Source organism: Dromiciops gliroides, chromosome 4 (genome assembly GCF_019393635.1).
Source record: "Dromiciops gliroides isolate mDroGli1 chromosome 4, mDroGli1.pri, whole genome shotgun sequence".
NCBI classification, from domain to species: domain Eukaryota; kingdom Metazoa; phylum Chordata; class Mammalia; order Microbiotheria; family Microbiotheriidae; genus Dromiciops; species Dromiciops gliroides.
Genome location: NC_057864.1, coordinates 258,043,983 through 258,055,457, shown reverse-complemented (window position 1 = coordinate 258,055,457; position 11,475 = coordinate 258,043,983). Strand labels below are relative to the sequence as shown.

General features: G+C 50.9%; 1 protein-coding gene across 1 annotated transcript in view; it reads right to left on the bottom strand.

Annotated features, from left to right (window-relative positions):
* Nucleotides 1-386: 386 nt before the first annotated feature.
* TTBK1 (tau tubulin kinase 1) overlaps nucleotides 387-11,475 on the bottom strand; it is a 77,438-nt gene continuing 66,349 nt past the window's right edge. Inside the window, 3 exon segments of the mRNA XM_044002539.1 lie at nucleotides 387-7,166; nucleotides 8,755-8,980; nucleotides 8,983-10,374. Of these exon segments, the coding sequence (XP_043858474.1) occupies nucleotides 6,748-7,166; nucleotides 8,755-8,980; nucleotides 8,983-10,374 (2,037 nt within the window). The 3' untranslated portion in view covers nucleotides 387-6,747.

Genomic DNA, 11,475 nt, shown 5'->3' with positions numbered 1-11,475 from the left:
GGAGAGACACAGCAGAGAGAGAGAAGAGGTGCAGGCGGGACCTCAAATAAACAAGGTGACTTGCGCAGGGTCACACAACCAGTAAGTATATGAAGTCGGATTTGAACTCAGATATTCTTGCACTCTCCACTGTACTGCATGGCCGCCCTACTGAACTCCCCTGTCTTTGAATAAAGGAGCCCCTTTATGGTCTGGAAGAAGTAATTTAGTTCACCTAAAAAGAAGTCTGACCACACACGGCAGGACGGAAAACCTTTTACCTAGAAAGGTGGCAGAAGCTGAGAATATAAAGGAAAAATTCAGAAGGCAGATCAATAGTCATCTCAGTGGAGAAGTGCTCTCTCCACAGCCCCCACCCCCAAGAACTCTCCAGAGTCTATACTATGGAGGAGTGCTGATCTGTCATTGTGAAATGAATTTCCACATGGGGAGTTCCCCAAGCAGATGAAATCAAGGTTGGCACCATTTTTTTGGTGGGGCAATGAGGGTTAAGTGGTTTGCCCAGGGTCACATATCTAGTAAGTGTCAAGTGTCTGAGGCCGGATTTGAACTCAGGTCCTCCTGACTCCAGGGCCAGTGCTTTATTCACTGCGCCACCTAGCTGCCCCCTGGCATCATTTTTAAAAGGAAGGGGAACAGTCAAACGTAGATTAAGGTATCAAGTTTCCCTCTTGACTCCTCTAGTTTTATTTCACTTCCCTTCCCATCCTTCCCCAGCCTAGGGCCCCAGAACTCAGAGTCAGTTTCTAGTAGCCTGGTTGGGCTCTGCAGCAAATAAAGAACAGATCCCAGGGCACGTGCCTCCTTTGCCCTCTTTGCCCCAAGCAGATGCTCTTACCCTACCACCCCACCCCCTCCACAAACAGGTACCCGCATCCTCCAACCCCGATTCCCTGAGGCTGGAATGGAGGCAGGGAGTACGGCCAAGGGTCCCTTCAGCAGGTCCCTTGCAGGGAAGGAGAGTCCAGGCCAGCTAAAAGGTCAACAGGCTTTAATGGCATGGCTACTTCCCTTCCAAGACCCGATCTAATTATGACAGTGGCTTGGGGGGGGGTGAAAGTGGGAGGGTGTGCTGGGGGGCATGGGCCACGTTGGAGTTCCAAGGCCAGGGGCAGGGCAGGGCCAGGCAAGTGGGGCAGAGGCCATGCAATGACTGTAGGCAGAGTGTGTGTGTGTCTGTGTGTGTCTGTGTCGGGGTGGTGGGGGATTGTTACATTCTGTTTGGCATGTAAACATTCTTCCGTGGCTTCTTCAGCAGAACGTAGTGATTGGAGGAGGGTGGCCAAACCTTCCCCCAGATCCAACACATCCCTAAACAGTGGGAGCTAAGAAAGGCGGAGGAGCCTCGGGTCTATGCTGACCCCACCTCCCCTTAGAGTGAGGAACTTTTGGCCAGAGACCTTGAATGCCAGCCGAGCAGTCTACCATCCCTTAAGTGCATGGTGGGGCCAACCAGGCCCAGGTGGGGGGAGGGGGGGGGGGGCCCTTCTTTTCTGGGGGAGGAGGGGACTATGAAGAGGACACCCCATTTCCGAGTTTAAAACAGGCTTGCTCTTCCTTTTGAAAGGCATATGTGTGATGAAGGAAGGGGAGAGAGGGGGCTCTGAGCCAGGGAGACCTCATTTGGGAGGGAGGAAAGGAAGTACTAATTAAACCAACCTAATTGGGATATGTGTATTGGGTGGTGGTAGAGGGGTATACTGGGGAGAAAGAACAGGCAGGGCCCTGCTGGGTTCTTTGAAAGAGGGAGTCATAGCAATGGTGTTTGCTCTGGATCCTACCTAGTAGCATGGAGGGGGGTGGGGGGGGCAGGGGGAATTGAGGGCCCAACCCGCCCCTCACGCTCCTGGTACCATCCTGTGTTGCTGAAGCCTGGGGTCAGTGGGAGGGCTTGAGCCCTAAGGATGCTGGGGTTTAAAACACCCACCCCCTTCCTCCCCTAAAAGATCATCATGTTCCAGGTGAAGGAAGGCAGCCAGGGTCTTAGGGCTCTCTCAGGCTCTCCTCCTCACCCTTTAAGGATCTGGCCTGGGTAGATTTTGGCCCTGAGGGTGGACCTTACATTCATATTTGGGATGGCAGCAGAGCGGGCGTCGTAACCTTACCCCTCTAGGACTTTTGGATTGTCAGTCAGAGATGCTCTAAGTGTATGTAAGTGAGAGGGGGTTGGCACTACGTCTCCCTCTGCCAATCCCCTGGGTATGGCATAATTCTTTGTGCCCTGGTACTTGGGGTCATCCTCCCGTTGGCTGAATCTAGAGAGGTATGGGATCACCTCAGATTCAGGGAGCGGGCTGGGCAGCGGGTGGGGAGATATAGGAGGCTCTGTCATTGGTGAGGAGGGAGGGAAGATTCCTGAGTGTCCTGAATCAGCCTCAACTTTCATTTTTGGATTACTCTGCCCCAGGATGGGAGAGATAGATACCTCTAAGGGGCATGTTGAGAGGTGGCCAGACCTGAGACACCTTCCCCAGGTCTCTCTATCTGTACCCCTGGGAGTGGGCTGTGTTATTGCCTTACCCAAGGGTGTCTAACATGCCCATCCTGTGCCAAGTAATTGCCAAATAGGGTCTAGTCACTTTGGAAATGGCCGATTACTGATGGCTGGCTGATGTGGAAGCTGTCGCCATCTTCCTCTTGACCATCTCCCTAAATCTGGGCTTCTCTCTGGGCTCTGATGATGTGTATGCCTCTTATCTAGATCCTAGATTGGCACCGATGTGGTATCTCAGGGCAACCCTCCCGACTGCTTGCTCCCTGCCCCTTATGCCACCTCTGATGCCCAGACATCTCTGGAGCGAAGAAAGCAAGCCAAGGTATTCTTGCCAACAGTTCCCTTGAGCATCCTTCAATGGGCCTTTTACTCTCACAGTCCAACGGTGGAGCTGAGGGTAGGGGCAGGGGGTCAATTGCTGAGGACAGGGCAGCAGATAATAAGGAATGGTAGAGACAGAGATCTCTGGAGTAGAAGGCCAAAAAATGTTCCTGGAAAATGACCATTTCTGCTGGGGAAGGAGAAGAGAACCCTGAATGCCCAGTCTTTTCTCTGGCCATGAGGGTTCCCTAGTACAGATGGATGGAAGGGTTGGAAGGTTCCATCACTGAAGGGAGGGGAGGCCTGTGTCCTGTGGCTGCCTTCTCTCCCAGACTATTCTTTTGAATTTCATGGAGGAAGAACCGAGGTCCCCATGTCTTCTGTTTCTCTCCTGAAGATGAGATACAATGCTGCCAACCTGCCTTGACCTCGACCCTAGTCTCATGGAGTTCATAATGCTATTCTTCCGAGACCTGTCTGGGACCCAGTTGGGGAAAGGGCAAAGGGGGCTTTTGCAACCTATAGAGCCCTGCCCCTTTCCCGTTCTTGATTCTGGCGCACAGGCCTGGCAGACGGTCGCCCTCCTCTCTTCCCCAGAACACCCACCCCATTCGGGGATAGCTGAAGAGCTGTAATTCCCAGTGGATTGTCCGAACAGTCCTACAGACAAGCTGTAGCAAAGGAGAAGGGATGCGGGGAAGGAACTAAGGTAGGAGAGAAGAGGGGATCACATTGCTTTTGCCTAGTAGACTCAGGAGCCTAGCTATCTGCGTTTCTTCCCAGCAGCTGAAGGTGAGATCCCGGCCCTTAGATATTCCATACATTGGCTAGGACAGGTTGAGGTAGCCCCAGTTGGCCCAGACCTGTATTAGTGTTCTGTGGGGAGGGCTGGCCTATCTGTTCTCTCTCCTGGAAGCAGGACTGGGGCGGATCTGGGATGAACACTCCTCTTAGCATCTGGGTGCCTCCCTAGCATTAGGGATTGCTGCTTCCGGAGAAGAAGTGGGGAGGGGGTGGCACAGAAAGCCAGGATCGAGGAGTGAGCAGGCCAGTGAGAAGATCTGATCAACCCAAGTCAGGCTGTTCAGGGAAGGGGACACTCAGAGAAGTCTCTTCATAGGAGAGGTATTCCTGCCCCATGGGAGTGGGAGATGGGAGAGAAGAGGAGGGCCAGTCCTTCCCCTGCCAACCTTTTTCCTTACATGCCTCCTCTTTTCTATGGATACCACCCTCAGGGAAGTGGGGGAAGGTGCCTGGGAGGGAGTACCCTACTCTCCAGTCTCCCTGCCTCTGGAACTGGGTTCAGAGACAGAGGAAACAGTACCAGGCTTGACTGGCAGGGTGACACTCTGGGGGGGGGGCAAGGAGGGGCTAAGCAGGCCTGTTGGGTAGAGTATGCCCTCTTTGCAGACCTGTGCACAGGAGAGGAGAGGGAGTTAGTGAGCTACTTGACATCCCCCCAGAGTACTTAGTACAGTGTTGGGCACAAAGGAGGCACTTAGTAAGTGTTTGTTGAATGACTAACTGAAATCTTCCCAAAGCTTGGCTAGATTTTTCCTCCTCACCGATCCATCAATTCTGCAAAGTTAAAGGTTGTGAGCATCGTTTGGACAGCTGAGAGAACCCTGCTCACCACCCTACCCCACCACTACTATACCTCACACGTAACACACATATAATATATATGGGTTGTGTGTATATTCATGTACATATACATATATACATATGCATACATATACATACATATTGTCTACACCTGTGATTTCATTGCTATCAGGGACTCAATGTCAGGAATTCCTGCTACCAATACACATCTGTGACCTTTCTGCAACTCTGGAACACTGAGAGATGGACAAGGTGACTTGCCCAGGGTCACCCAGCCTGATGTATCAGAGAATGGAGTTGAACTCAGTTCTTCCTCTCTGCCTTGCACATAGTAGGTGCTTTAATAAATGTGTGTTATACTGGGTAGTCTTCAAATCTAAGAGTCAGTTCAGACAGTACAAGGAGTAACACTTCTCCCTCTCCACTCAAGGCAGACAGAGAAATATAGACTTAAACTCCAGCCCATTAGGCACACCCTAATATTTTTTAAATGGCATTTTCTGACTCATTTTTTAATGTATTTTAAAGTTTAACTGTAAATTTTTTTAAATTAAGTTTTAGTGTCCAGTCACACCCTAATGTCAAAAAAAACCTTGGTATTTTCTGCTTCCTTTTAGGTTTTTATTTTAAAATAAAGTTTAATTGTTAATTTTTTAAAAATTAAGTTTTAGTGCCCAGGCACACCCTAATGTCAAAAAAAAACCTTGATATTTTTTGTCTCCTTTTAAGTTTTTATTTTAAAATAAAGTTTAATTGTTAATTTTTTAGGGAATCAAATTAAGTTTTTAGTGTCTGGGCACAACCTAATATAAAAAATGGTTATTTTCTGCCTCATTTTTAGTTTATATTTTAAAATAAAGTTTATTAATTTTTTAAAAATTAAATTTGGTTTTAGGGTGTTTTTTTACTTGTTTGATCCATAAAAAAGCCTTTTATGATTGTATGTTCAATAAACAGTCACCTTTTTAAAATTTCCTGGATGGTGCACACCCTAATGAAATGTGCTGTGTATGGCTAGATCAGCAGCACAGTGTGTGGGGTGAGGAAGTGATTCAAGTTAGACAAGGTGGTGGGGGGCAAGTTTCTGAACACTGGGACTAGGTCATCCAAGGAGGGGTTTTAAAATATTTTTTAAAGGCCCACCCCAGCCCACTATCCTGAAATACTCACCTACAAAGCCAGGTCACAATCTGGCGGGTTCTCCTGGGGTGCTGTCTGGCTTCGGTCTGTAGTGGCAGATCCTAATGAGGTACCCTTATTCTTTGAGGGTCGGGGATGGGGTAGAACTGTGCCCAGGGAGGATGAGGATGTTATCCAGAGCTAATCACCCTGCCTCTGCAGGGTCACCTGATGCGGATATGGCGCAGTGGTTGGATCTGTCCCCTCCATCCCCACACCCTGTTCTTTCTCCCTCCCTCTCTCTTCCCAACTGGAATCACTCTTAGACAGCTAAGGGAGCCAACTGGTCTTGCTCCCTCCCTTCTGGGGGAAAAAGGGTGTGCAGACTGGATTGCTTTTAAGAGGCAGTGGGGCCTAGCCCCTGTGAAGAAGGGAATTCTCACTGCTAGAACTTGAAGCCTTTCAGGAAAGGAGGAGGATAGGAGAGGGAAAGAGAGAAGGGAAGGTCAATTCATGAAGTATGAACAGAGACCGACCCACCAGGGACAGAGAGATGAAGAATGAAGTTATGGCTAGGGATGAATGAATGAATGGGAGGCCTTAGGGATGTGGGAATCTATGAAGAAAGCTGGGGATCTGGAATTAGAATGTGGCTGACTCCTTTGGGGCCTCGAGGTCCAGCCCAAACCTCCTGGGGGTGGTCCTGAGACCAAAGGCGGCCAGCAGGCTTCCCTCCAACACCTGCCAGCAGCTAGGGCAGCAAAGAGGAGCCTGGGATGTCTGAGCAAGGACACTCATTTCTCTGGGAATAAGAAATTCAGCCCAGCCCAGGCCAGCCCAGCCTTGGGGTTCCCAGGGTGCAGAAAGGATCATGAGGAAGGTAGAAGGCAAGCAGGAAAGGCGGAGGAACCTTCCCCTCTGAAGTGCCCCCTTTTGCCCAGGCAGCAAGGGCTCCTGGTGGCCTATTGAAGGGATGGGGCTTACCTAAGAGGCGCCAACACAATGTATGTGTGTTTGTGTGTGCATGGATACGTGCCTGCATGTGGGTGTTTTGGGAGGGAATTGGTAGAGTTGGTGGGTTGCTCAAATATCTGGCATGTAAGGCTGCGCTGGGGAGTTGCTCCAGTGTCCACCGGCCAAGGTAGGGGGCAGGGGGGAGTGAAGGTTGGGGGTTGTACCCAGCCGACTGGATTGAGAGCTAGGCATCATTATCTGGCCCCGGTTTTGCCTTCTGAGGCCCCTGCTCTGCCTTTGGTTGCTGGGCTAGAAGTCTGGAGTTTCCCTCTTGGTCCTTTCTTGGGGCCCCCCGGTGAGGAGGGGCCTTCAGGCTGCCCAGGCCCCAGAGCCTGAGGCTGGCCTTGGCCAAGGATGCTCCCCGTGGTAGGGTGCCACCTGCCTAGCCTGGTGGGAGGAGAGGGGCTCTCTCTCCGGGATAGAGACTGGCTCCTTGGGAAGCACTGAGATGTCTGGCGGAAGGAAGGACCGGACCACGGGAGGGGGGGCACATGGCTGGGGCGGCGGGGACTGGCACGGTTTGGGGCAGAGCCAGGGCTTGAGTGGGCAGGAGGTTGTTTGGCGTGGAGGTCAGCAGTAGCTGGAGGCCCAGGAGATCTCTGTAGCTGGAGCCGTTAAGGGAGACAGAGGCAAGAATGGAAAGAACATTAAGAAAGCATTTTGAGAATCTGCCAGAAAACTGAGCTAGGAGGTGGGATTTCCCACAGAATCTTCACACTTTTTTATCAGAGAGTACCTTAGAGATGGTCTAGTCTAATCTTCTCTTCTTTCTGGGGGAGAAATATTGGGCTTTCCACTTCTACTATACGCTCACTTTCTTGAAGTCCAAGAATTCTAGTCTTTGGACAACGGAAATAGGAAAATCCTACTCTGAGTTCCTTCTTGCCTCCTTTCCCTGCTTTTCTCTTCCATGATAGAGGCCGTGGGGAATATGCTATGAATACAACCAAATAATGGTACTCACCATTAGGGGCACCTATTGAGGCATTATTAGGGAGGGAGGTCAGGGACCCGCAAAGTAATGGGGCATGAGCCCCAGGGGAATCCAGCATGAACCTACTCTTTTCCCATTTAGGGAGGGCTCAGTAGAAGCCTGATAGGGCGCACTGGAAACTGCCCCAAGGCTGGCATCCTGGTGGGTCATTCTGTCAATGCATCCTGAATCCTCATGGCTCAACCTGGTGGACGGATGGATCCCTCCAAGGAGATGTCCAAGCTTGTCTTGTCTACTTTGAGGGCAATCTAAGTACATGTTGTCTCTCCCATGGGACGCAAGCTCCCTGGAGACAGGGATGGTTCCATTTTTGTCTTTGTAACTCCAGCACCTTGGCACTTAGTAGGTGCCTAATAAATGTTGGTTGATTAATTGATTAGTGCTATTCTCTATTTTTAGGTGGCTTTACTTTTTAAATTTCTTTGTCTTTCCCTTGATTGGAGGAAGGGCAGATATGTTCCAGAAGGAACAAGGGTCAAATGCCAACAGTCTACCGTCCTTCCCTCCACACCCTCAATGCTTTGTGATGGTCTTATCGTGACCTGGGATCCAAAGATGCACTAATGAGACAGTTTCAGAGTGCCCACCTAGGTGAATCCCAAATTGGCTTAAGCGTGGTCAGGAGTTCTAGGGTCAAAGAAGCCAGGGTACCCAGGCCTACAGAGCCTCAGAGGCCAAGTTAGTTCTCAAAAAACTATAGCTACATAGAATAACTGTAAAGTAGAATATTACCCAGTTGAACTTCTAATTCTCTTATCTGATGGTATTATTTCCAAATTTGTATATTCCTTTTTCCCCTTGTAACTAAACCCTGGAAAATGTACTCTGGTATAGGGTGTGTGGATGCCGGGAGTTAGAAAGTAAAAAGGAAGCAGGTGCTTAGATTTCTAGTTATGGGCCAGTGGCAGGAGACAGGAGAAGGGTATTTAAGGATTGGAGTCTGCAAGTTTTTGTACTCAGAAGTCAAACGGGCTCAGGGCCCAGGAGGCTGGGGGACTCAGTGGATTAGTGGCGATTTAGGAAAAAGGTGAAAATACTGAAAACAAACGGCAAAGGTCCCTTGGGCAGGTTCCAAAAGAGAGTTGGCTTCCAGGAAAGATTTAATGAGGACTAAAGACTAGGGTCAGATCCTTCACATAGCACCACACCTGTGGGCAGAGACGGATGGGGCATAGCACTATTTACCTGCCCCTCAAAGGGTCTCACCTGCTGGTGATGGCTGTGTCTGGTGATGGGACCATGCTGTTGGGGGCACCAGGGTGTGACGTCCTCTGGGGACTCCCCCCACTTTTGAGTTGTACCGGCGTGGGGGTCCTGACACTGACAGGGCGAGGGATCCGGCTCCTTGTACCCGCAGCCCGTTCCACTTGTCCTGGGGCCGAGTCATCGGAGTCATGGGTATCCTCCTCGGATCCCGTGCCGGACAGCGTCTCTCCGAGGCCCGACGCCGCTCCTCACTGGATGAAGCCGATGATGAGGCTCCAGAGGCAAGCCTCAACAGGAGGCGGCCCTGCCTCTTCTCCATCACCAGGCGTGCGAGGTCAGGCTGCCGCGTCCGCTTACCCCACCGTTCTTTGGCCGAGACTGAGGCTGACAGCTCAGAGCCTGTGTCCTCCTCAGAGAAGAGGACGGGGATACGGCTCCGGGGGCGGGGGCCAAGGAGAGCCTGGGATCCAGGGCCCACAGGGATTGTCTTCTCTGGGACCCCGGGCTCTGAAGACAGACCAGGCTCAGGCGGGATGGTGGGGGGCTGCCCATTAGTCTGGGCAAAGCCGTTGGGCAGAGTGTCGCCAGCCACTTCTGAGGGTGTATCCCCAGGTGGTACAGATAGGGCACAGCTCTCTGTCTCTGCTCCATCTGGCCCAGACAGAATACTGCCGTTCTCTAAGGGAACAGGGGGCCTCTCTTCAACAACTCCCTTCTCCAGGATGGTCTCTGGGCCTAGCCCTCCATTGCCAAGGGAGGATTCCTCAGGCCGGAGGGACTGCCCACCGGAAGACATAACATTGAGATGGGTCTTCTCAGCAATGTGCACAAAGGTCCTTTCAACTTTGGTGAAGGGTGAGGAGGCAGCTGCCACAACTCCCCCTGATCCTACAGCTGGTCCCACCCCAGTACCAGCCCCGGGGGGCTTCGGTTCAGACTTGAGGACAGAGGACAGTGTCCCTGGCTCAGACACATCTAGTTGGCTCCCTGTGGGGTGGGGCCGCTCATTCTGTGGGGTCAGGGCAGCCAGGGTGCCTAGGTCAGGGTCAGGAGCCAGGTCAGTGGTGACAGGTGACTTCTTCATGTCACCTGGGGAGAAGAGCACCAGTGTCTTAGAGCCCTCCTCTGGCTCCAAGTCCCCATCAGCCATGGATGCCCTGCCCTTGGATTCTTTCTGGTCATCAGCAAGTAACGTGGATGGGGCTCCCTCTTGACTTCTATCTGTGCTCTTCTCGCTCACTTCACTGCTGGAGTCACTTCTAAGCCCCAGCACATGCCCCAAAGCTGCTTCCTCTTCCTCCTCTTCCTCCTCCTCTTCTTCCTCCTCTTCTTCCTCTTCCTCCTCTTCCTCTTCTTCTTCCTCCTCCTCCTCCTCTTCTTCCTCATCCTCATTATCCTCTTCCTGGCCCTTCCCATTGACCTCTTGCTGGACGGGAGCTGGGATCGTTTGACAAGGGGCACTGAGGACAACATGGGAGAAGTCCACTGTTCGGACCCTATGCAGGAGGCGGGCACGCTCCCTGTAATCAGACAGGTCTTTCTTGAAGTCCTGGTAGGGAAGGCTCAGGGGCACAGCCCTAGGGAGGCCATTCACCTCAAAAGGTGAAGACAGTGTGAACACCTGCAATTGGATTCAGGGAGGACTGGATGAGTTTTGAGATTCCCCTGTTCCTCTACCAACCCAAAGTATCCCAGCAATGGGCCTCCCATGACCTGCATCCACCTAACCCAAATGGCCAGTAGAGAGTCATCATCATCCGGCCCGCCTTTGGGCCACTTTTGCACTGCCCACCCCTCAACTCAGAGGAATCAATCTAAACCACATATACAGCGGTTGTGTTCCTAATCTGAGAAATGAGGCTAATCATAGCACCTTTCTCCCAGGGCTGTTGTAAAGATCAAATGTGGTTTTATATATATATATACACACACACACATACACATATATACACACATTTTATATATATATATATATATAAAGTATTTCAAAACCCCTAAAGTTCTCTATCATTGCTAGCTTTTATTATTACTGTATATCAGACACTATGCTAGATTCTAGGAATGAGACTGACATATTGGCACACAGTTGGCCTTAATTAGGTTTTGGGGTTTTTTCGGGGTAATGAGGGTTAAGTGACTTGCCCAGGGTCACACAGCTAGTAAGTGTCAGGTGTCTGAGGCCAAATTTGAACTCAGGTCCTCCTGAATCCAGGGCCAGTGCTTTATCCACTGCGCCACTTAGCTGCCCAGTTGGCCTTAATCAGGGCAGCCAGGTAGCAAAGTGGATAGAATGCCAGGAACTTCTTAAGATCAAATCCAGCCTCGGACACTTATTAGCTGTGTGACCCTTAACCCTGTTTGCATCAGTTTCCTTATCTGTAAAATGAGCTGAAGAAGGAAATGGCAAAACACTCTTGTATCTTGGCCAAGAAACCCCCAAAGGGGTCATGAAGAGTTGTCCAAGCCTGAAACGACTGAACAAACGGTGCTTCATAAGTGTTTGCTGATTGATGAGACCAGTCTTTCTCTCATTCCCTCTCTCCCCCAACTCTTTCCCTCCTTTTTTCTCCTCTCCTTTCCTCACTTTTCCTCTTTCTTTCTCCCTTCCTTCTTCCTCTCTTTCCTTCTTTCTCCCTCCTTCATCCTCCCTCTATCTCATTCCCATCTTCTTCTCTTTCCCTCCTCTCTCCCTCACTCTCTCTTTTTCTATCACCTTCCCTTC